This window comes from Necator americanus, chromosome I (assembly GCF_031761385.1).
Source record: "Necator americanus strain Aroian chromosome I, whole genome shotgun sequence".
Classification (NCBI taxonomy): domain Eukaryota; kingdom Metazoa; phylum Nematoda; class Chromadorea; order Rhabditida; family Ancylostomatidae; genus Necator; species Necator americanus.
The window spans coordinates 493,490-519,282 of NC_087371.1; the positions used below are offsets into that span (position 1 = coordinate 493,490).

Consider the following 25,793-nt stretch of genomic DNA (forward strand, 5'->3'; position numbering starts at 1 on the left):
GTAATTAATTTGTGACTAGTAATTATGATCGAAGTGGCACGCTCGCTAGCTCCACTCGTCGCTCCAGTCCGAAGGAAGCTAGCGATGACACCTAGACCCTCACTGCTCAGCTCACCGCACCGCTTTGAACCTGTCTGCTTCCGCAATTGCACTGAACTGCACACCGTTTGACCCGACTCTAGCCACTTCTCATTTTGGTCTTGGAGGGTGTCGCTCTACTGGTTGGCACCTAAGATTAAAATTTGCTTTTTGCCCATTTGACAAAGAATTGGCACGTGTTACAAATCCCCGAACCTTCCGGAGATGTTTGACATGTATTCGCGTCTTTATATTCGCTAGAACATTTCTCAATACAAATGTGCGAATTTCTTAATTACGACTTGCCGATTTTCTGAAAGATTTGAGATTAGCCTATAACAACTTCCTTACTGGACTGCTTTAGAGTCGTTGGTTTTTTTTTTCTTTTTGAGGGTCGAGTAAAAAGATTCCTATGAAAAAATACCAAAGTTAGATGCCACATCGAATTGTTGCTGGTTACATATCTTTACTCTGAGAGATCATCGGAAGATCTTGAGTAATGTGTGTGTGGTGTCTGCTAATTGTCCTAAATCAAATATGCCAGCGAAGGGGCGCTCACTAGGGACCGATTGCTCTCAAGCTGAACATTTACCCGAATTTGGCAGCATCGTAAGGGGATGGTTTGAATAGCGAGCAAGGAGGTTTCCTGATGAGTCAAGCGGAAAGGTGACTGCATTAAGACCAGTACTAAGATCAGTTCATTACCTGCATTATACAAAGATGATTTTTATTTTTCGTTTGAGCAAAAGCTGTGCTTATTTTTGAACGATTTTTCCATAGATTTGTGAAAAAATAGTTGAGGGAGATTTTGATAGTGTAGGCAAAAACCTCGACTGACGTCACATCTCGATGTGGCGAATCTTTTTTTTTATCAATTGCAAACTCCTTTGAGCCTCTAGCCACATTAAGATTTCGAAGTGTGTTTTGGTGCTACGGCTATTCCCATATGATTAAATTTACGTGATTTACTTCATTCGCGGCTTGTGAATTCAAGCCCTGAACTTTTTATCGCGACACCTGGATGATGGGCACTAAATCCGAGTAAGCGCCACCTGTGCAGCAGCATATTTGCCAGTCATTGTTTGCAAATGACCACTCCATCAGCCACGACAGTCGATTGTGGGGAACGCATAAAGTATTTGACGTAATCTACTTTCTTTTTTTACTCACAGTGTATTCAACTTCAGAATCATAGCGGTTTATGAATGTAGAATTAGTAGATTAGGTTCAATTAGTCGCGCGTGGGCTATTACAACAATAGTGATCTCTTCGATCGTCCGCTTCCCGTGACAGTTGTTGACTTTTGGAACCGATGGAAGGTGAAGAGTTTGTGCTGAGGTACAAATTGCGATTGCGATTCTACGATTGCGAAACTTACGCTGAATAACTAAATTCGTAATTTAAAGGCGGCGTATGCTTGAAATTTCCGAGATTCGACGCCCCACAACTAGGTAGGTGCTGGCGCATGGTTTGAAACTGTCACGTTGAGAACGCTCAATCTTCTCACTTTTGAAGGAATATGGAACATCAAGAGCAATATGATGCAATGCGAAAACACGTCCAACAAAAAGATTTGTGCAGCCATCATAGTTGTAGGAATTTTACATATTTTATAGCCGTTTTCATTTCATAACGCCACAGGATGTGATTAAAGCGAAAGAAAGAAAGCGGGAATGTTGGACGGCAACTTTGAGTCCCGCGGCAACAAGCAGAAGGGGTTCCTGCACACTTCTTGTTGCGTTCGATGGAAGGTGAAGAATCCCGTGTTCTGTAGCAAGCACGCCAGAAGGCGAATGCCAGTTATAGTCGTGCCAGAACGACATGAAGCACGAGTGTAGTTACGGTGCATTTTCGCACGCGGTCAAAACGGTGGGGTGAAGGCAACAGTTGGAAACGAGAACCGTTCCAAACTGCAACTGCCAGCATGGGTTTCACCACGCTCCACCGAAGCGCCTCGATAGAAGTCGCGTACGCAATTGCGTACGTGCTTCATGTCGTTTTGACCCTACTACACGGTTCGTGACTGGTAAATCGAACACAAGTCGGCTCCTTCTCTGTGACTTTTCGCGCGGAGCTGGTCTGGAAGAGAACTATGGAAATGGCTTTGCGCCCACAAAGTGAAGATATCGATCGCACTAGAACGATACAGTCTTTTGTTTATCCATTGGTAACCTTTTCAAAAAGCAGCGTGTGATGGAAATTTCCCACTTTGTGAGGGCAAATAGAACACGTTTTTTCACTCTTCTGCAGCGTCGAGGCATGATATGTGATGAAAGATAGGGAAGATTCTGAACTTATTCTGATTTGACGGCAGCACCGTCGAATTGCGAGTTGTTTGCGGTCGGAAGACATAACAATCTCGCAAAATTCTCCGAATTCGGGCGTGAGTGTGTACTGTAAAATTTCTTCGATAGAGACAAGATTTTTCTACTGGTTGCAAGAAATTAACAGAAGTTCATTGGAAGTGCTGAAATGTGATTTGAATGTGTTTGGGGGAAGCAGCAGCAGCAGATTTGGAAAATGCGAGTGTACTTATTTTCATTATGTCGTTGGGATAATATGTGGTAATAACATGTGCATGTAATATGTAAGGTAAAACCCAAAAATGTTGAGAAACATGGATGGCTTCGTATTTCTGTGTTTGTGTTCAGTATTTTCATTAAAAAAAGCATTGCCTATGCAGGATGGCTGATATAGAAGATGGTTTCGATGTGAGGAATACAAACGGCGCTCGAGAACTCGGTGAATTGTCAATAAAAATTAGGTTAGTTCCTTGTTCCTCATGAACATTATGTATCTTTTCTTTGGTAACTCAATATGACATTGACTTGGTAAATTTGTGTTTTTTTTACACAGTTCTCTGAAATGTATATTTTTCTGAGATGTTTTTGGGACCACTTTCTCCTCTGACATCATGATTGGTTGATATTTGAACCTACATTCTAACAATTTATAATGTCTCGTAGTTGTGATTATATTGTGTCCATGTTTGATGGAAGCTTCAGGATAAAATGTAGTTTGTGGGGACACTCAGTGGCGCTCTTATTTCTGGAAGTAAATAGCTAAATAAATCGGCGCCCTAAGACTTAAACATTAGTCTTAGATGATCTATGACATGTAAGCTAAAGTTACTAAGAGAACAAAGTAAGAGCGCTCAGAAATAAGGGCGCCACTGAGTGCACCAGCTTTATTTGACAACGGATGGGAAAGCAGTCCTTTCATGTACGATTTTGAACGGCTTTTACAACGTTCTACGAGATCATGTTATGCCCTTCCAAAGTTTAAACGAATACGCTATAACCATCAATGTGGCGTATATCTGCCATCACTTCACAAGATCACTGAATAAACAATCTGCCCTGTTTTATTTCAAGGTCTAAAGGAGAACCTGCAGAATTGGGAAGAATGGATTCCTTTGTGCCTGGAATAACGCCCGTATGGGTTAAAACTTGGGGATGTTCCCATAATGGTAGTGACAGCGAGTATATGGCGGGACTACTTGCAAAGGTAAGTTGGTGGTTTCAAGAAAGACATGATGCCCTAATATACACATTCAGGCAGGTTACCCCATCGCGAAGAAGTCTTCGAATGCAAAAATCTGGGTACTGAACAGTTGCACTGTGAAGACTCCGTCGGAAACACAAGCAAGCAATTTGCTTGAAGAAGGAAGGAGGCTGGGGAAATATGTCGTCATGGCAGGATGCGTTTCACAGGTTCGCGTAACTTTAAATTTTGAATTTTTGACGCTGCTCTACCTCGTTGCATTTTACAGCATTTCACTGTATTATTCCATGGGTTTCCCAGGGGTTCCCTTCCTTTTTGAACAAACAACTTCGATTGTGAGAATAACGTGTGTAATGATTCTGCAGAGACAGGTGGAGAAACCCTCACTATAGATTTGCCATTAGATTACTTTTGATTTTGTGAGGCCATTTTTGACCGTTTTTTTTATATTCCGCAAATTTTCAATATTGGAATAGGAAGTGTAATAACAAGATAATAAGAAAGGAGAACTTTCAGTTTGAAGAGTAAGGTGTATTGACCGAATTAGGGAAGGACGAAAAAAATCTGGAAAATTTTCCTTCAATATGACAATGGGCAGGTTCGACAGTCCGCTGGGTAAAATTTTCACACAAAAAAGTAGAAATTTGAAACTACATCTAAAAGATGCAGACTTCAATTATACATGGTTTTCAGCAGTTTAAAAGTGGACTTAATGGAATTTAATTACCAAAAAAAAAAAAAACAGATTCTGTGCACATTATAAGGTCTGGAAGATTTGCAAATAACTTCCAGATAGGACAGCCGAAAGAAGTATTTCAGTTTAGTTTTCCACAGAAGAAGGTTTGTCCTACAGAACAGTCATATCCTTCTCTTCTCCCACCTCCTAGTCTTTTTGGAATTTAGATGAGACAAAGATAGGAATTTTCCCATCTTTGTCCCGTCTAAAACCCGGAAACTGTGTATAATTGAATTCTTCATCTTTTAGAAAAAGCTTCAAATTTCTGACTCAAACGCAAAATATTGACTCAGTGGGGTCGAACATGCGTGGTCCCATTTTTACATTGTAAACTCTTTGTGCATTAAAAAAAAGTTGGGGCTTCCATATTGTTCTGTGCCTAAAACTGAATATAATATTTGGCAATTAATGTAATGATTTGGTATTATTTATTGCGATATTTTATAATGTATGTATTTATGTAGTACTACGTAATATTTTGTTCTGGTTATCATGTTATCCTTCATCCACTCTGCCTACCGCACTCTTCCTTACGACCCTTCGATCGGAAAATCCCACCGCATGCTTGACCCTTTTGCTGTCTCATATGGCATACCATATGCATCGAGCTTCTATTTTACAGGCAGCTCCGGACGAACCATGGCTCAAGAACGTATCTATCGTTGGAGTGAAGCAAATTGATCGAATAGTAGAAGTTGTAGAAGAAACGCTGAAAGGAAATACTGGTATGTAAAGTATTGAGGAGTTGTTATATGTTGTAAGACTCGTCAACAACGAGCTGTAGAACATTTAACAGTCAACAAGGTGTAGAACATTTAACCAAAGATGCATACTATTATCTTTCATTGTTTTGTAGTGAGGCTACTCAGTCGAAAACGACCAGACGCCGGGCTTTCGCTACCAAAAATACGGAAAAATGAGTTGGTTGAGGTTCGTTATCCCACGTGAATAGTAACCAGTAAAGCAGTGGAAGCAATCAGTGAGAAGTAATTACAGGTTATCTGCAAACGATGCTTATTTAGGTGCTTGCGATAAATACCGGTTGCCTTAATCATTGCACTTATTGCAAGACAAAATTGGCAAGAGGAGATCTGAAAAGTTACCCAATAGAAGAACTGGTGGAGCAGGTTAGTGCTTGAAGAATATTTCGAGATGTTTGGATTATTCTAGAATTCCAGTATCATCAGAACAGCTTCTGAGTTTTTTCCGACTAAACCGTAATATTCACGGTCATCGACGTGCTCAAATGTCAACTTTTCTTACATTTATCTACTTTAGATTAATAAGTAATTGAGTAAAATGTGGCTTTGAGTTCTTCCAAGTTTATTTTGGTGTAGTGGTTCTCCTTTTTGCATGTTCCATATTCATTTTTAGAGCTGGCTGTAACGCAGTCGGTTGGCTAAGAGGTCCGCTGTGGCCGCACAGTCAATGATTCGGAATTGTCTTAGTATCAACTAAGCCTTTCACCCCTTCGGGGTCAATTGGTACTAGATTTATCTGGGAGGATAAGAACACTGACTTGAGTCATCGGCTGTCCCTCACAAGTCATCGCATAGGCTGCCACGTGTTCTAAAACCTTAACGTTTACGAATTGCAATCAAACGCGCTGACACATCCCAAGTGGATTGATACGCCAGAGGCTTTATCCTTTATCCTTTTTGCTCATTTTTTCTTCGCTTTTTCTTCTACTTCTTTCTTCACTTTCATATCTAGACTTTTTTTTGGAAATCATCTAAGATTATTATTTGTTATTTCATAACAGACAAATCGTACGGCAATTGTCAATCCGTCCTAGTCACTGTTTGTATCCTCCTAAAGAGGACTGGTGCCAATTTATCGACGCTTGAGGGATGAGAAACTTCCTTTATTTTGTGATTTCTTGAACAGCTTCAATAAGCTAATTTTCTTGCAGTTCGTGTACCAAGACAATAGTTCGGACCTTTTAATCTGACTGACTACAACTCCCATTCATTTTTTCTCGACTCATTTTTGAAAAATAAAGAGATAAGTTAGAGAAAAGCTGTGTAAGGGAAGAGAAAAAGAACGAAGTGGCTCGTTTTGTTAATACGTTGCTTTCTTAAACTTATTCTTCTATTTCCCAAAAATGAGTCGAGAAAAGTGAGTGAGGGGAATAGTCAATGCTTTCTTGGTATTAGTGTGTCCCAGGCTCGCACTGCATTTGAACGTGACGGTGTGAAAGAATTATGGCTCACTTCCGAAGATCTCGGGGCTTGGGGTAGAGACATTGGTTTGGTAGGTTGTGATTTTACTTCGTATTATGTTATAATGTACATTGTATACTTCGTTTTTTCTCCACTTCTAGGTTCTTCCCGATCTCCTTAACGAGATTGTTAAAGTGATTCCAGACGGGTGTATGATGCGACTAGGAATGACTAATCCACCTTACATTCTTGACTATTTGGAGGTAATCCCGTACAAGATTGATTCACTTTTTCTCTTGAATTTTTTTCTTTCTTCTGCTCTTGAAAAACAACCTTTAGACTTCATATAAATAGAGGCATGCTTGGGTTTTTGCAGCTTCCCCAGCTAAGGGTGTACGAAAACCATTTGCTATTTGCTTTCTAATTCTCGTGAATCCATGCCGATGAACTGCATTATGATTATGTGGCATGGACTTTTTGGATATAGAACGTAATATTTGTCGTCTTAGGCCGCTATAAGTTTCAGGAAATCTCGACGATTTTGAATCATCCACGGGTTTACTCCTTTCTTCACATTCCTGTACAATCAGGCAGTGATGCAGTGCTTCGCGACATGAAACGAGAATACAACAGCGATCATTTTAGAAGAATTATGGATTTCATGCTAGAAAAGTAAGTAGCTAAAGGGGAGGGGGGCAAAAAATTTTCGGTCTCACAAGCAAGATTTTCCCAAGTATATCTGAATTTACTTTATTTCTTTAGAAAGTACTATAACAAGCCCTAGAAACATAAAGACTCGAAGCATGAATCGATGCTGCAGCGTTCGAATCGTCTTCCCTGTGGACTCTTTTGTAAAAATTTGTCAAAATGAAATAGCCTTCCCTTGCTGCCATTACTTCAGAATATTATTTACTTGTTTTCTCAGCGAGGAATTCTCCGGGGTTCATGAAGAACTTAAAAATTGAAAGGCCATAAAAACTGTCAGTGTCGTAGAGGTTGTTTCGGTACAATCACACATTGTTGCCTTTGGTCAAAGTCGGAAAACGTTGCATTAATCTTGCCGACAACCTCATCCCATGATATAGACATGTTACATCCCAGTAGGTTTTCATATATTTTGAACACGAACTGATAAAGAATTGTGAAAATGAAAAAAAGACTCCACGTCGTGAAGTTCTCTGAGATGAGTAGTTAGTGCTGTGGAATTCTGAGTTTTTATACGAGACATCTGTATTGAAATCTCTGGCTTGAACTTCTATGTACTTCTATCCAGTGTTATAGTTCACACACTGTCATTGAAACAATGCGAAATGTTGCATTGTTGCAATAACAATATATGAACTGCAACTAATGTGATGTTTATATCTACACATATGTGTCTTGATGCACTTAAGCAGTGTAGAGTAGTTCGTACACTTTCCTCATGGTAAAGGATGTCATTCTATCATTTTTTTTTGTTGTTCTCTGAGCACTCCATTATTTGATTAGAATTTATGCACATTTACTCTTATTTACCTGTTAATCTTATTTTACAACTTTCTACTTTATTCTACCCACAACAAAAATTACCCACCGAAGTTCATTTAATATTCCTTTAGTGCAATGGCAATCATCCATATCAATTCCATTAAAAATATTTGATTATTTCAGTGTGCCGAACATTTACGTTGCCACCGATATGATTTGTGCATTTCCAACAGAGACTGAAGAAGACTTCGAGGAGAGCATGCAGCTCGTCCGTGACTACAAATTCCCGTCACTTTTCATAAATCAATTCTATCCTCGCTCTGGTACGCCAGCAGCAAGGATGAAAAAGGTGATGAACAGCTCCTGAAACGACGTTTTTCATGTGAAACAGTTGAGGTTAATTAGTGCAGAAAAAATACCTTTCAACATGAATATTGATTTGCCAGGTAGTGAAAACCGAGAAGATCTTTGCTAAGATCTTAGGAGGAAAAACAACTTTTTGTTACCTTTGAGCACAACATATGCCTTGTATGAAATTCTGTGATCTCTGGGACAACAGTTTTTGTTGTAGTTTTCATAGTTGTAATTCTACAGAATGACCAGCAAATTAGATTTCCTCCAGATCGATACAATAGAGTCCAGACGTCGTACGGCGGCAATGTCTGCTCTCTTTCGAGAGTACAGTCGGTATACACCAGATAGAGTGGGAGAAGAGCACCACGTTTTGGTGTGCGAAATGGCGTCGGGTGAGTTTTATCTACTAACGGACATTTATAAAATGCTTCTAACTTGAAATTTAGTACCGGTTATTAAAGTGCGTTGAAACTGACGTAGATTCGTTGTGGTATTATTTTTGAATATTATTGCAATTACTATCAGCATTTCATAACTATTTAGCATCTTGGGCATTTTCTTTGGAATCATATGTAGCTCAAATTTATTTCTCCGTTCTTATCTCTTTCTTCATCCTTCTTATTTAGTTCCCGCCAAGAGCTGACTACTCCACGCTGTTTAGGGCCCAACTAAATCTACTTAAATGGCTGCGCGGGCGGTCGCGTAACGGCAGGCTGGCTCGCTGCTACCTCTTATGTATCTACGGCTCAATCACATGTGTGAGAGCCTGTGATTGCGAGAATTCGTCGGGAGCTGGCCTCGAAGATAGAAGGCTTCTAACTTCTATCAAAGCAACGGAAGGAATCTTCCTTCTACCACTTACAAGTTCGACAACAGAACAGATCTCTACATTTAAAAATGGTGGTAGTATGAAACAAAAGAATGCTTTTAAAGCTAGTATGCGAGCACAAGAGCACAGAAATTACCAATACTTGCTCATGTTATGCTATGTTTGCTCACGGAAAACGTTGAAAAAAGGACATCATTGCAAAGAACCGGGGAAAAGCTCGAGAATCTCTGCTGCCTATTTTCATATATCTAAATTCTCATGATTAATTTTTGTGAACCTTCACAGAGCGCACGACCTGACTGGTGCCTGGTTGGCATCAAGTAGTTGAATTGAAGTTGAAATCATAATACCAATACATTTATGTTTTTTAGATACTATCTGATTACCGCTTTAAGTAATTTTTGTTTTATATATGTGTTAACGTCCACCATCTTTTCCATTCAACTTGTTTTAGATGGTTCACCCTCGAATCATTAAAGACCGTAGGAGACATGTTTGTCCATAAAAGAATATCATAGATAGCAATCCAGCAAGCATCTTCCAGACGGCTGCACAATTCAAGTCCACATATTTTTGAAAAGATAGACGAAAAAGAAACTCAAGAAAAAAAAGTACTTCTAAGAGCGAGATTGAAGGGGTAGCTGCAAGCAAACAACTTTTAGATGTAGCAAAGGGATATGCTAAAAGTTAAGGACGTAAAGTTACCTAAGTCCTTGCCAAACTCAGTGTCAGCACATGTCATAACGTCATGTTCTAACCAATACTGTCAGCTTTACACACATTTCAGTAGCCTACAATGCAGTGTGCAAACTATTAGATGAACGTTAGTACCTATCGATATGCTATCTTTGCTCACAGTGGAAGAAGTACTAGAAACAACCACTTAGTTAAGCTGTGCTAGGTAACAGTAAACAACAGAATTGGTCATACTCCCCTATTCACTTTTCAAGTCCTGAATTCTTTTAATTCAAAGCAAAGGAGTTCGTACACATGCCAAGCGAAAATGAGTGGAGCTCCAAGTCAGTTAAAGAGCCGGAAACGCAGTAGAATTGGCCACGACCCAGCACGCTCCAAACCTACTAGGGCGGCTGCCGCGCGACCGCCCGCGCAGCTATTTAAGTAGGTTTAGATTAGGCCCGCTGTTTAGCTGCCGGTCCAAAAGCCGATAGTCACCAAATTCATAGAGGCGCCAGCAAGCGGAGCTCGCACCGCCGCAAACTCTGTTGGAAATCAGAGTCAGAGGAACTTGACATTTTTGGCAACGTTAGTGAGAGAACCTCATAGTTAACTGCAAAGTTCTATGATCCTATTTCCTTTCCATTTTTAAACGTCTCTGACATTCGTTCCGTTTTTCTGGTTTTCAAATTCTCGTTCAGCACCGGTTCCGAACTTGGATATTTTTGTCTAACAAGTGTTAAGTGAGTAAGTGTTAGTACCTTTCACGTGTCATCCGCCGATAAACCACATCGATTTCCCGCGCAAAGATCTTCAATGTGGAATACTCTCCGCTGAGCAGAAATAACTTGTTTTATTGTGCTTCGTAGCCGTTCTTCGAGTCATAGTGACATTACATAGTTACTTGTGTCATGTGTGGCTTACTTACTTGACTTAATTGGCGGGCTGATGTCATCGCCTGACGCGATTACCCACATCTTCGCCGAGATATCGTCCTTTAACTTAACTCGGCCCAACCTTCTCGATATTCTGCGGGGCTCGCACAGAATCAATTCATTCGTGGTTATTCAGTATCCTGTGAAACATTAGGTCTCACCTGAACTGCCTATCCACGCCGAGTATAGTGCCCTCTTTCACCATCTAAGTCCACAACTTCCGTTTGCGGTCAGGTGGCCTTTTCCAGCATGAACCCAACGAACTCCTCAGAACTCGTTGGACAAGGCGATCTGCTGGGCTCCTCGGTATATGACCAAAGAAAAGAAGATTATTTTCTGCAGCTACTTTCGATTGCAGTACAAGATATTAGTGCCTTTCACGTGCGCCATCCGCCGATAAACCACGTCGATTGCCCTCGTAAAGATCTTCAATATGGAATACTCTAGGCCAAGTAGCCAAGTAGCCATCAGAGGAGCTTCCTTTCCTAGCAATCAAGTCTCCCCATCACCATACATTGCTGCCCAAGTTTCCGACCCGTACATTATGATGAGGAGAATTTTGGGTGGGTAGACTTTGACTTCATTGGTGGAGGGCTCGACCACAAGCATTTAGTTAAAGAGTTAAGTGCAGAAGTGGGCTCATCCCATCTTTGCTAAATATCTTTCTCATAGCTGCTGTTGTTCTTCAGCATACAGCCCAGGTAACAGACTAGTTCGATCGGTTGTCCGTCACCCCGATTCCCGTTCTAGGTCTCGAAGGAACCCACATCGACTTGCTCTTAGTATGGCGTAGACGCAGTGTCTATTCTGCAGCTAGCCAGCTTAGATACGTCGTATTCGAGGTCGCTCTGAGGGTCTGATGGGGCTAAAACGATGTCGGCAGTTCGACGTGATCGACTGTTCTTCGCATGATGCCATCGATGGCGAAATTGGACAGAAAAGGTCCTGGTAGTTCCTTTTTTGTTACTCCAGTTAACACTTCAAGTGGTGTTGTACATCCGGCTGGTGTTCGAACTGCAGCAGCTGTTCGTTGATTCATTTCATGAAGGACGAAAGATTTTTTCTGGTACTAAATCGGCGTGAAGCGCGTTAGGAAGGCAACCTCGAAGAGAAGAGTCGAAACCGACTTCAAAGTTCAAAAGTCCAAGAAAGATAACTACTACTTTTGTTCGAGACCCATTTTTGCCCCATAACCGTCTGCTGTCTGTGTATCTTGGATTTCAACGTGTTGAGTTCTTAATAACAAGCGTCTCTGTGATAGTCTTCAGCAGTCTTCATAGGTACATGAGCACTCACAATCCAGAGTTTGTGTCCTCCGCGAACCCAAAGTCGTACAAAGGCGCTTCTTATCGACGTTGAGCTAATTTCCTTCATCAAGTCGTTGTAGTCGTTCCTCACATATATCGTGCAGCCTTACCACTTTCTTCTCATCAGCATGATCGCAGTATGTGGTGTTGTTTTCGATGCTGATGACAAGTCTTCGTAGGATGCGCGTTTCCTGCAGCGCTACAAACAGCACACAGAGATATGGTAGAAGCCTAGACAGGTCGAGTTCACTGGACAGTGTTCGGCGGTTAAGTGTGACGAAATGGATGTTTGCAGACAATGATTCCATGCTCTCTCTACTGACCTATTGGAGTATGGACTCTGGCGGTGCGCTGGACGATAGCTGCTTTTTGCAATGTATGGGGAACTTTTGCCATATAACCGTGCATGTCATATAGGTCGTACGTTCCTGATGCGTACACTCGATCGCCTGATTGCGTTTAGTAACAGCAAGGCCAGCACGAGCAAGTAACAGTTAGACTTGTATAAGCGATACCAATATGTTGAATATTTGCTTGAGATATAATTTGTGTAATATTATTAGTTAAGGTGTACGGTTAAGGTGTGGTTTACCATTTTGGGTGGAGCTAATTTTATTTAGCATGCTTAAAAACCATTTGCATTTTCTTAACCTGGTAGTCGTTGTGGTAATGGATCATTCCATAAGCAGTACGTATTCTGTACGTTATTCCTTGTTATTGAGAAATGCGAAATTTTAAGAAATCGTAAAATATACTTCACTCTATTTTTTAGAATAATTTTCATCTATTTTTATACTTCATAGTTCTCAAGTCTCCCCGATCCGTCACACCCATATGCCTGCTCCCTGCATACAATATTAGTATGCCTCGCATCCTTTGTTTCGTCGTTTTACTTATTAAACTTACGAATTTCATGCTCTTTTCTTGCTTCCATTGTAACTTCACAGAAAAAATCTCTTGGGTCTTCAAAACTTTTCGTAAGACTAAGAATGAGGTAAATTTGCTAGCTGCGTTCTTGTTATTCCTGAGGGGAAGGGTTGCTCTTTTGTTGTCTTGCATCCTAATAGTGAACGGAATTTCAAAGTCTGAGTCATCCAAAACAACAAAATCTTGTTCTGCGAAATATTATGTTTTAGTTTAGAATTGAGTTCCATTGCCTGACGGCTCTTTCTCAGTCAGCGTTTAAAATTTCATCTAAATTCACAATCATGGAAGTAAGCTGTCTACTTTTCTTTGAATAATATCTCGTTTCACAGTTTTATTTATCTTCGGAAATCATTTTTTTGGTGGTGATAAAGACGATATTCTTCTGAATAGATCATCAGATACGTAAGGCCCTGTGCTTTGAAGATTCTTCACGTATTCGTACGAGAATGGATTATTTCTGTACCTCAATTTTATTTCATCCCAGGTTTTTGCACCTATCGACGAAAATACTAGTGGTGAGTTCCACTTCCTCCACCGAAAATTGAGACCTATCCCCGTACATATTTGTGTGGAAGAAACCAGTCGCGAGGAATTCATTGCTTGCATTAAAAAAAACCAATCCTCTGGTGTGCATTGGAATCGCACTAGAATTGGTTCTTATGTGTGAGACCTCGTGACTAGTGCAGTTATTTGTTCACATGACCAAATGAAAGGCAAAAACATGGCGCTGGAACTAGAAATTGGATATTGTTAGGGTGACCAGGAAGAAAGTTCATATAGAACATGTTGAAACATCCTCAATTTGGACTTTTCTGAAAAGAAAAGTTGAATATTTCCATTTTTCTCAGTTTTAGATTCGAATTCATTCAGTTTGAAGGAAGCACTGAGATAGCCTCTTTCTAATACTATTGAGGCTAAATGTAAATAAATATTCTTAGCCGCGAAAGCTCGAAGTGGCGAAAACGTTTTGTATGGGGTCTGGTTACAAAAAACCCACCTTGTTCGGATTCTCCTTTTCGAGCAGTGGTGGATGTGGATTTTCTGTCAAATCAATCCAGTTTTCTTCTATTCATTTCGATCCTATTTATGGCAGAGTGTAGAATATCTCTGAGGAAATTGCTGGTTTTTTGGAACGAAAAAACACCAATGGTCCCGGCCAGTGTTAAGACTTTCCCTGCCAATTCTCAGGATTTAGGTGAAAGAGCTCCACAGAGGATTTAAAGTGAGTGCGAAGCACTGCCGATTATGGGCGAACGTTAAAGTTGCAATTATGAGTTGGCCTACTGCCAATACTGTTGCTGCGAACTGAGGTAAAAAAAACAACAAAAACAACGGTTTTAGCGTTTGCTGCAAACGTGTGCTGAACGACTGTGCTCCGCAGAAACGCTTAGAATAATTTCGGAAAAAATAAACCCAGAAACGAGGAACAAGTACTGTACCCAGTACTTATTCCTCTGCTCTGGATTTTTTCTTTTTTCTGGGTATTCCTCCCAGGTGCAATCATACCTGTGTCTTCATATCATGTAACAAAAAAATTCCTTTGTGTTTGTGCTGCTCTAATGCCGGTCTCAACTTGTAAACAGTGTGAGCGTTGGAGATTTAGGACGATTTGACGACTTTTTAATGGCAATTAGCTAATTTGTAATTATAATGTAATAATATTGATATATTGTAGTGTAGTAATTTCAAGCAAAATGACTTCAACTACGGATATCAAAAATACCAAAACGAACTAAAACTAGAACATCGTGACTATGAATAACTGAAAAGAGTTTGTAATTTGTAGTTTATTTCTTTATGATAGGCTCTATATTTCCAGATGGCATCCATGCAGTTGGTCACAACAAATGCTATGAGCATTTTCTTGTACCTAACTACGATGGCTTGATGGGCAGCTGGGTTCGAGTTCGTGTTGTGGAAGTGGCAAAGTTCCATATGCGAACAGAATTATGTGAGAGTCCAATAAGGAGTAGCGACAAAAATGGGACTACATTAACCGATTGGACAGCGAAAAATCTGGACGACTGCACACCAGTTGGTACGTTCAGCACTGGTGAAGTGATCATCTCGCCAACACCTGCTGAGAAATCACCTATTGCTGTCATTTTACTGTCCATTCCTATTGTGATTGGTGTGATTTTATGGTACTTCATAGGAATTTAGAATTCAAACAATTCTATTGAAATTTGTTAATGACAATTTTCTTCAAACGAGAACTGGTGTCGAAGCAGACCTTTGTGGACAATTTTTGCCTAGTCAGACCAGGAGAAGTCAGTTCGTCGAAATAGAGTTGTTTCTTTCGAAGTCTTTAATACAAATGCCCGCTTTGCTAACCTAAAATTCAATACTTTGGTTCCTTCGTGAGGGAAAACTCTTGCAAGCTTCATGCTTCTTTCCCCACAATCGATTTAGCCGCTGCCAGCGATAATTCTTCGCTTTACTAAGCTTCTTAGTTAGTTAATCTAACAAAGTAAATAATTCTATGTTGTGAATTCTGTAGTTATTTCGACATTTTCTTTTACAATCCAGTCCGGTTGATATCCGCTCATGCAGAAACGTGCATGAACTGTTTCTTTTACATTTGTCTAGAAGCAGCAGAACATCAAAATAGTCTTTTCGCAGTACATGTTTTCCAGATGTGTGAGACAAAGTGGAAGCCTCTTTAAAGGAAGGCTTCTACTTTATCCTTCTTAATTTCCTTTATCTGTTGCGTGAATATAGTTACAAGCAGCAAATGTTGACCGCTCTGTCTCTTTTTTGATATGGTCGCTTGTTATTTTTAAATGAATTCTCCAATATAAATCAATTTACGTTCAAGCTGGATTCCAGTCATGTCATGAGATGATCTCCAAATCAACAATTATAAATGTTTTTCGTCTCGGAATCTTATGTAGTTTATTGATATCCGTTTTCGTTTGTAAACCAGGGCATAAATGTTTTCGTTCTTGAAGGGAACGTCATGGACCTTTTTACTCCATTCGTCACCCATATGACGTAATGTCGAAGCGAAAATCAATATGTATTTGCTTCTGTTTTCAAAATATGATATCTGTTGGAACTGAGTGGCTTTATTTTTATGGAATCGATTCTCTCTGCTTTCAGGGGAAGATGTTTTCATTTACATTCATTGCTGGTTTCAAATTCCTAGGTTTTCATGCAACTTTGCCATTGCGCCCTAATGGCCAGTTTTTGGAGAACAAGTAATATGATAGTAGCCATCTGGTTCGTAGCTGCCTCCAGACGGTTGCATAGTCTTCGTTTGGTTTACCGTTGTATTCAGTAGCTGTGTGAAGTGATGCGCATTGCGAAGTTGAGTCCTACACAGTTTTTTGTTTTTATTGCCTCAATATTTCTTCCTTATATTTTTTTGGACGCATCCCGCTCCCATGTAGCTCCATCCTTTTCATATCCCGTAAGCTTTGCATAAAAGCGATCTTGAATCGCAGTGATCCATGCTATGTCTTGATTATCCATCTGCCAAGGTAAAGCTGTACTTTGGCCCCTGTCATAAACTGTGCTATTAAAATATAATAAAACTTCGTAGTTAGGTAGTTCTCAGTCAGATTACATCTAGAGTATAAATAGCTCGAGATCACTCAAAAAGCACCTACTTGTGAAGATAATCCCAACGAGCAATCGGATGTTTACATAATATCTGTATTACGAAAAATTCGATCCTTGCGTCCTCAATATCATTTGCCCTGCGAACGTACACAAATGTTTAGCAGTGACTAAAAGATGGAAATATAATCTCAATAAGTAATAGTAGTAATAAGTTCATATTTCTTCTGATTTTGTTACCGAAGTTCATTTCATTTTATGTTAGTCGCATACCTTGTATTGTATATTTCTTGAAATCCTAATAGCCGTCGCTCACAGTGCTCCTCATTTTGTCCGTCGTTACGTCCACTAAGCAATGAGAGTGGGAATTCGTAGGCGTTCGTACATGAGTTTTCATAGGCAGGCATGCATAGGAAATATCCCTGTGCCCATCCGCTGGTTTTGTGTGGGTTGCAATTGTCTCATTGCGAAGCGCTCAACATTTGTTTTCGAGAAGAGTTTATATCTAACATATGATTATTGAATTGTTTAGTGTGCCAAAAGTTGAATCTTTGTTATTGTTAAATTGTGTGACAATGGAATTGTGTTCCTTAACATAAAATTTGTTTCAATGCTGAGATTGTTGACTTTGAATCAGTGGACGATTCTGTCGTTACTGTTGGTTACTTGTTGCATATTTACGTTAGACTTCTGCAGCCATTAGTCCTCTAAGTGCTGAAGAGTTATTTACGTTCATTTACTGAGGATAGTATCTTATCCTATCTGTAGGGGATTGGTAGAGAGAAAAGGAGCAAAGAATACCGCCTGTATACTTTGCTCCCCTCGAGGCGCCGTCTTGCCAGCCTGCGGCCGGCGCTCGGAGCGACCAGCCAGAGAGACTGCAGGTCGTGAGAGTAGTCCCGCCCTAAGGATACACTTCCTCGACGCGCCAGGACCACGCCTCCTACTCAAATCGGTTTTCTTGGTTCTGCACAAGAATTGCTCCCTACTGTCTACTTCAAGGTGAATTGAGATCAAATTTGTATCACATTCGAAGTCATATCTTGTCTCTCATACCGCACCATACTCTTTGCGAATCGATTGTGCATGAAAACAATGAGTCCATGAGAACTGCGTTTGCATTCAGCTGAGCGGCTGTGACGTCCAATTGACTCGAAAACACTGCTCCCATTCATCCTAACTGCACTGCCGCAGTGCACGTTTTATATGGACTTCATGGATTCGACCTGAATTGCGGGTTTTATCGTGGAACTTAGAGTAATTCGTGTCTTTTCTGCTGTTCCTGCGTTCGCTACTGTACGCATTTGATTCCCTTCTTTGAAGACATCTGGAAATCCACATATCTGCCAAATTATATTTCTTAGCGATATTAAACATTTAGTTCATTTAAATCTGCGCAGCACATTGGTTGAAGCGTTCCTTAGAAACACCCTTTCTCGCTTCTCACATTGGCAATTCGGGGTCTTTTCCAAGTTTCTTAGTTTTGACGTGCGATTTATCCTGATTTCTTTCTTTTTGTTAAAACTAATTGCTAAGAAAGCGTCTCTGCCGCTGATATGCATACTACTCCATAAACAGTCTCACTTACTTTAGAGACTTAGAGAACAGAAAAATAGCAAACTCTTTACCCTATATCGCTTGCAGCTATATCTACAGATGTTTACGTTAATTAGAGAAAAATTTGGTTATTTTTCGCTAGTGTTGCTCAGCGCAGTGTACTCGGAATGTGTTATTTTACGGGTCTATTGTCCTTCTAATAAGGCTTGGAAATGAAAGAACTAGCACTGTTTGTGCACTTAAGGTGCATAACTTAGACAACTTGGCTGGTCACGTCTATGCACTGTCCATTCCAAGAATGGAACCCGACCCAGAGTTGTTGTCAGATATCGTATGTCGAATTGTTAGAAAAAAAACCGGATGTACATAGCCACAGTTACACAAATAGAAGCGCATTTTTAGCTTTCTTTGTTTGTTCAACTAACAAAGTAATGAAGAATATTGTGGCTTTCATTCCTTTCAGTTTTTATTTGACAAAATGTGTTTTCTTCTTCTTTGATGCCAGCGCGTTTTCCCATTCATTTGTAAACTAAACTCTTCGGCTCCCTTTTAGATTTTTTTTAATTCCACAATTGTATGGACCCCAACCATTCGTTCACCTTAGCGAAGCACTTGCTGATTTCCCCTTCTTTCTCTCCTTCTTCGTAACGTTAGACTATTCCAGAGAAAGGCTGACTTTCGTGAGTGTGCCTAGTCTTATGCAGGCGCCATGGAAGGCGCGCGAGGGACCCAGGGAGCGCCTGCGGGATGAGGATGGATATCGTATTCGTGCTGCAGGTGTATGCGTGAATGGTTTGTAAATAGACTTTCTAGAACACTATAGCTCGCCAGTTTTTTCTAAGACAGTTTTCTTTTATTGTTACTTGTACGGCATGTTCATGTGGTTTTTTTTTTCTGAGCCACGTGTTATCGCAGTTTCTCACTGTGGAACAGCTAATCAATGACCTGTCGTGTGACTGCCCACATTCTGTGTTTTATAATCACATCAGTGACGAAAATTGAGTATGACTACCAAGTTTTTATGTAGAAATATTTGCTGATGCGCTCTTACCAATGTCTTTAAGAGCAATTCTTCCAGGGAATTCGTATGCTGCTTTGTTATTTCTTATCTTTGTATGCAATCGAATCAAATTACTAAATTTTCTAAAGGTTGGACAGATATCAAAGGAAAAAGATTGTAATTAGATCCTGTCAAAGTTGTAACGAGACAACGAAGTTCTGACATATTCCATTTGTTTTCTTTAGAAGTATTTAAATTGAATAGCTTGTAGAATGGGTTTAGTGCTAATTTTCCGCAAGGAGTGGTATTGATTTGAGAGAGCTTCACTCGGTGGTTGCTATCAGACGGCGGAGGTTTCTCTTCGTGACAGACTAGCGGGGATTAATTGACTGAGTAGTAGGCTGGCTTGGTTCATATTGAACTTCTTTCGTATTTCTTTTGCTAGCGTTAACGTAGGAGTAGGATTATTACACAAGTAGTTGTCATTCCACCAAAATCACGTCAGCTAGACCAGTTAGAACATCGACTTCCATTTCTGCCATCTCCGACCATTTTGTTATGTCTCCAGTTTTTTTTTTTGACGTAATAACTAACGTATACATTCGCGTGAGTTTTTTATGGGAACCGTACAGGATTTTACGACCTCATTTCATTGTAACTAGGCGTTCATTTAATGAACTTCTAGGAGAATGGAAATTCATGAACTGTTCGCTGTGCTTGGAAGTTAACAAGAACTATTATCTTTTTTCTTTTGTGTTTGTTTAAGAAGTTCTTGCCTTTGTGCAATTTAGCATTTACAAGAGTACTTATTTGCATAACTGATGTTATTGGAAGATCCCCTAAAAGACACATATTTCAGCTATTCTTGATTGATTTGTAGATCGTTCTTTTGGTCGAACGTTTGGTTGGCAATTTTGATAAGTAGAATTGAATATACTCAAGGCTATACAACTATCGATGTTCGATGTAGCGATGGATAAGAGCTGGATAGATTTTGTCACTGGCGTTCACATGCGTTTTTCGTTTCAGTTTTTAAAATCAACGCCATCTTGAGCGTTTCTTTTGATACTGTCAGAGTTTAAATGCCAGTTGATGTTTTTGCTCCTGCTCTCAGTTGTGTAACAATCGAAGTGAAACACAATTCGCGGGCTTCGAGTAGCCGCGTTCAGAGCTTGATAGCTCTTAGAAACGGTCGCTGAGCTTCAATTTTGCATTGAAGCTGCCTCGGAGCACGTACTGGAAGTTGTGGGAGTGTTCCAGAGGCTGGAGTTAAGGGAGAAAGCTGTAAAAGTGTTAAGGGTTACTGAGATGGTGAATAGTTCTTTATGTGCCTTTATGTGCAAAGCAATTTTTGTAATGTAGTTTCTGTTGTTTTTGTTTGTTTTGCATTGCCTACTTTTTTTCTGGTTTGACGTTAGAGGTCTCAATACCGCCCTTATCTCTCGAGGTAAATAAATCGGTATTAACTTATAATAACCTTGCGTTCGGAACCTCTGTCCAGGCAGAACCAGAGTGTGCAGCCAAGTTACTGGGAGATGCAGAAGAGGCGGCTTGGATACGATGTCAAAACTCTTGGGACTAGAGGTCTGCAGTTTGCCCATTTGTTTTAAAATTAAGCGCACAACACAGCAATTAGAAAAAACATCCTGAAGCCGTAGGAACGCCTTGTTTCGCAGAGCCAGGAAGGACGGCGAGGTCATTTAGGCTGCCGAAACGGAAGAGGATTATGATGATGATGTGTCCATGCAGCACTTTTCTGCTTCCATCGTAAGCAGTCATTCGAGATGTGATAATGCAAGGGCCTGTTACAGTTTCTACAACTAGATCAAATTTGAGTGAACTACGCTCTCTTTTCCTGTTCTGTTTTACCCATGTCACAAACCGTTCGTGAAAAAGTTACCGTCGTTATCTCTTTCTTAAGAACCTGTTCTGTAGATTTGCTATATCCAATATCAAGAGAGACTTTTCTACTTGCTCCGGAAGTGTTTATATGGGATCCTAATAAGTGGACGTATTTGCCAACGAGTTCGGCATCGGAGCGGGCTTCCACCTATGACGTCAGTACACAGCTTGCAGTCTTATCGCTGCATATTGCAAAAACCTGCGCTCCCATCACAATGACATTCCAAAGGTTCCATTGAAAATTAATTCGCAGATTCAATTGTGCTAATTCTATGCTTGCTGACATAACTGTGCACCCAATTTTTATTATTTTAACTTCTTTTGGGAGTCAAGCTGTTCTTGACTGCAGTTGTAAACTACAAAGCAACATCTTGCTGGGAAATGAAGAGATCTTTTTTTTCACCTCCCGTATGATTGACCATCGAAAACGAAGATTTCATTTTTGCAACAGATGAAAACTGTCGCTATAGTAGAATTCCTGCATTTCAGTTGATTATTTGTGTTCTTGTATTCAAAGTTCACGTTATGCGATCAAAGTCATTATAAAATCGGTCGGCCGATCGGCGATTTCTCTCATACTGCGTCCGCAGCGTGCACGTTGCATAATGTGAACTAGTACGGAATCTGTGAGGGTGCTGGTGAATAAAGAATGATAGTCATGCGCAAAAACCTATTGATTAGTAGTGGTTGAATAGCAAAGAATACCTTCAAAGACTTTGTTCGTTATCTGCTTTTTTTTTTCTTCGGAAGATTAATGAGGATAAGAATATCGGAGAAGGTTGTTTATGACGTTAGAATGGGGAGGGAAGGAAGAGGAGAGCGAGGGATTAGTGAAAGTGCGAAGTAGTACCTTGAGCAGTTTGTACGGATTTGGCTGGCTGTAGGGAGAACATTTCACATCTATATAGTCCCAGTCAAATTCATTTGAAATTAAAAAGAAGTTTCGCAAAGAAATAGGCTATTAAAATACCATATATATGCAGATATATGAATTACAGAATGGGTTTGCGCATCTCACTGCTCTTCTTTCTTTCCATGAGTTTGAAATGACAATAAGGTTTAATTCCCAGGGACTTTGCTGCAAATTGGGGTGATGATTGAGAGGAAAGTTGCAAAATGCTTTTCTTTGAATTAAAGTTGCGTGGCAATTCTGGAGATGTTATACTTAACGAAATCTCTATTGTAACGTAATAACGTGACTACAATGAAAAAAACACACATTTGTCAATGAAATCAAGAATTAGATTATCTTCAGCCATGACTGTTAATCCTTATATATGTACTTTACACTAAGGATTCCCTCGTCACTATAACTATCTTTGCAACAGTTTTTGGATATTAGGAATCATTTCCGTGTTCTAGATTCATAGGTAGCACTGTTTTCCAGGACGTGGGAAAGACGCAATGGTCTTACTCGTCAGCGGCGGAAAAGAAGGCGGGAAATGGGTCATCCCAGGTAGGATTACTGGACGACGGCTACAAATAAACAGTAAACAATGCATTTAGGTGGCGGTGTTGAGCAAAACGAATGTGCCGAAGAAGCAGCTCGACGAGAACTGGAAGAAGAAGCGGGAGTGAAGGCACGTGCCGTGGAGGTGATCGGCCTATTCCAGGTGCGTTTTCGTTCTTTTTCTGTGGGATTGATGTGAAAATATGCATGTCACCATTATTTTAATTCTAGGATGATGATCGCAAGCACCGTACCACCGTGTTTTTGATGGAAGTGGAGGAAGAGTTGAGTGTGTGGGAAGAGGTAAGGTTTTTCTTTTGATGGTTTGCTTAGAAGATTGGGATAAAACAGCTCAGACTGTTATATTTCATATGTTTGCATTCTGGAATTATGGAGTTGATGAATTTTACTAGAAGAGGAGAGCGAGCAGCAAAGTGAAGGATAATGTCTTTGGAAATGAGTTCATTCCCTTGGGTAAAATGGTAATCAGAAGGAATTGGCTTACAATCACTTACAAACTCTCGACTGAAGTTTGATTTCTACGTTATTACTTTAAGTTTTTACTTTCTTCAGCACCCTATTGAGTTCCAGCAAGCTAAACGTATCGCCAATACATTGCAAACATGAACCTTAAAGTATGAATTGATTGGCTGGAAAAGTTGAGATAATACTCTGTTAAAAGTTTTGCTTAGTACTGTGTGGTCTTTTAGGGCGAACATGGCCGTCGGAGAATTTGGTTGCCGTTAAATGTTGGTGCCGAAGTCGTGAAAGTGGCACATCGACCTATACTGAATGCTGTACTGGCACGGTAGTAAAAGATCATCAGTCGTACCCAGCTTATAACGCGAGATCTTCGAAGACTTTCCCCAATGCTGTGCGTATTGCGAGATTGTCTGTACGTTGTGCTTTCTATCGTTGACTTGACCGCTGTAGTGTGACGAGCATCATTTCACTTATTGGCTCCCTCACGCCCTTTCAAATTTGCCATGCTACAGAAGGGAGATCTTTTTTAATTGATGGATTCGTATTTGATAACAAATTGTATACAGCTCTCTTTTGTAGTGTGCTGCAAATTTGTTCCACTTCATTAGTTCATATAACTTGTACTTGTAAAAAAAAAATTGCTTACGAACTGATGAACGTGTTCTGTATCGGTTTCCTGAAAATACAAGAGTGATGTTTTTGGAAGTCTTCAAAGGTTCTTGAATATAGTGAATACAAATAATACATAGAGGAACGCGCCTTTTTTCTGCAATTATTCTGAACTTTTGAAAACCTCTAGAGAGTGTTATAGGGTGGCTCTTTTATTTCCAAAATTACATTTCTAAGTTTCGACCACAGTTTTAAGAAACCGATACTCTTTTTGTATACGAGGTAGACATGCCAACAATTGCGGCAAGCTTTCGTTTTTCTTCATCTTCTTTTTTTTTTGTCTGCATATCGATAAGAGACAACGCCTTTTCTCATGTCGTCCGCATTAACTTATCGTTTTTTTTTGTACTTACAGCGTCCCTCCGGCACTAAATGACCTGCCGATATTGTATTTATTTTATATCTAATACAGTAGTGATGTAACAGTAATGTATGATTCTCATAGTTGTCAGTGACAATTATTGGCCTGTCCATCTGATTAGTCTAGTGCTTGTCTGTCATCTTTGTATATGTGAGAAGTGAACGGAACGATCTGAGAAGTATCCGGATTGTAGATCGGGTCACAAACATCATCTCAGAAATAAATATGTTGCAAATGATAGTATTGTCAACAACAGCTATCATATTTATCAATCTCAGCAAAGCTATCTCAGCAGCTACGTCTATCATCCACTGATACGTTTCTTCAGCATATGGCTAATTGGTTAGGCTGCCACCACTGACTGAGTGTACAACTGATATATCCAGCAGAAGTAACCTTACTGATATCTGTCCGCACGCTGCACCTCTCTCAATATATTTTCGTAATCAAACAAGCACAACTGCACCGGTAACACTTATTTTTCACAATGGTACGAGCGGCACAAGTCGATGCTGTAAAAGTTTCATCTGTGCCATCCCCAACTTCTTCAGTTGCAGCAGATCAACCGCGATCGAGGATCATCCTGATAGTTGCAGTTGCCACTGGAGCGCTTGCTGGGGCTATGCTATTAATTTATTACAGAAAGGTGAGAAATACAAAGAGTTCCAGTATTGGATTTCTGTTGCTGCACACGGATCTTCGTCTGGATAAATATCACTCAAGACAGGCGCTCATTGATTCACATCATATTGCCCCACAACAGTGTCCACACATTTTTTGCAATGCTTTAGACGGTCATAGCAAAAGATCTGCTCCTATTTCATCGATTTTAACATTTTTCTTGTGATCCACCTCATAATTTTAAATGGCGACTTCAGAGAATGGATAGAAATCGTGAAATATTCGAGAACAAAGTTATTAATCCAGCTAGAGTTAAGAGTGAGTCTAAATTGCTGGTCTACTGATTCAAAATCCTGGTTCCAGTTGTCGTTTAGAACGCAGTCGCTTAAAGAGTGGTCGTTCGTCATCATCTGCCTCTTCAAAATCGCCCGGATAACTGGAGCAAAAAAAAAGTACACAATGAAGAATAACTAAGCATTCAAGCAATAAATATTCTTCTTTAGTATGTGGGTGCGCGTGAGGTATTTAATCTGCTTCCATCCACAACACATATGACTGTTGGTGGAAAAACATGATGCATGACATCAGGAGATGAGGAAAACAAGCTCGAACTTCTTCCTCGGAGAACAGCAGATAAGAAATGAACTGGACGAGAGCTAAGAGCAGTATAGAATAGTAGTGAATTGGTTTTGAAGGATAATCTCTGTAAACAGGATTAGGATGATACAAAATGTTTGTGGATAGTCACATTGCGTATTGGAGAACATATAGTTTCAGCTGGATTGGTATCAATCTCCTTAAAATCTGGATGTTAGCCCCAAACTGCGAACTAAGTGCCAATTAGGTGACACTTAATTCACACTTTTTAGAAAAGTATTTCACTGAGGCAGATAACTAGAAGAATAAAGTTTAAGACGAGAGCTGGCAGAAATAGGGTTAGATTAAACGTTTCTCGACCTTGTGCCGTTAATCCCGAGATTGATTTGATGTGATCATTGATTGGATTGAGTGTGCTGAGGTCACATACCATGGTAAGAGGTCATAACTCACGTCTTCATTTGCAGTTATGTATATTTCGCTCCGGATTTTGAAAAAGGCTGTCAGCGAATGAAGATCGTAGGACTCCATTCATAATTATGTACTGGTGGCAACACCTTCGCGTGAAGTTACTGGTCCTTCTCTACGGGGATGTTCAGCAACCACGGTTATGGTGCA

The 25,793-nt window shown here is 40.0% G+C and overlaps 2 protein-coding genes across 5 annotated transcripts; one reads left to right on the plus strand and one right to left on the minus strand.

The window, feature by feature from the left end:
• Window positions 1-1,390: 1,390 nt before the first annotated feature.
• Window positions 1,391-25,014, plus strand: RB195_004061 (uncharacterized protein; the record flags this gene model as incomplete). Of its 4 annotated transcripts, XM_064178358.1 has the most annotated exons (22): window positions 2,763-2,842; window positions 3,453-3,585; window positions 3,636-3,791; window positions 4,941-5,043; window positions 5,175-5,248; window positions 5,341-5,445; window positions 6,485-6,571; window positions 6,642-6,743; window positions 7,007-7,152; window positions 8,131-8,296; window positions 8,570-8,693; window positions 14,794-15,118; window positions 17,304-17,537; window positions 18,757-18,884; window positions 22,382-22,450; window positions 22,501-22,607; window positions 22,676-22,747; window positions 23,155-23,252; window positions 24,344-24,447; window positions 24,515-24,603; window positions 24,836-24,896; window positions 24,953-25,014. In XM_064178358.1, the coding sequence occupies 22 exons, from the start codon at window positions 2,763-2,765 to the stop codon at window positions 25,012-25,014; spliced, it is 2,625 nt and encodes an 874-aa protein (XP_064033023.1). The 4 variants fall into 4 exon arrangements, with proteins under 4 accessions (XP_064033022.1, XP_064033023.1, XP_064033025.1 ...); XM_064178355.1 differs by lacking the exons at window positions 17,304-17,537; window positions 18,757-18,884; window positions 22,382-22,450; ... (5 more) ...; window positions 24,836-24,896; window positions 24,953-25,014 and adding exons at window positions 1,391-1,416; window positions 1,485-1,529; window positions 15,926-15,972 and having other exon boundaries at window positions 2,762-2,842; window positions 14,794-15,012; XM_064178356.1 differs by lacking the exons at window positions 2,763-2,842; window positions 3,453-3,585; window positions 3,636-3,791; ... (12 more) ...; window positions 24,836-24,896; window positions 24,953-25,014 and adding an exon at window positions 17,048-17,118 and having other exon boundaries at window positions 23,155-23,256.
• On the minus strand, window positions 12,101-12,355 carry RB195_004062 (uncharacterized protein; the record flags this gene model as incomplete). The annotated part of the gene is made up of 1 exon (XM_064178372.1): window positions 12,101-12,355. The coding sequence occupies one exon, from the start codon at window positions 12,353-12,355 to the stop codon at window positions 12,101-12,103; it is 255 nt and encodes an 84-aa protein (XP_064033024.1).
• Window positions 25,015-25,793: the final 779 nt, after the last annotated feature.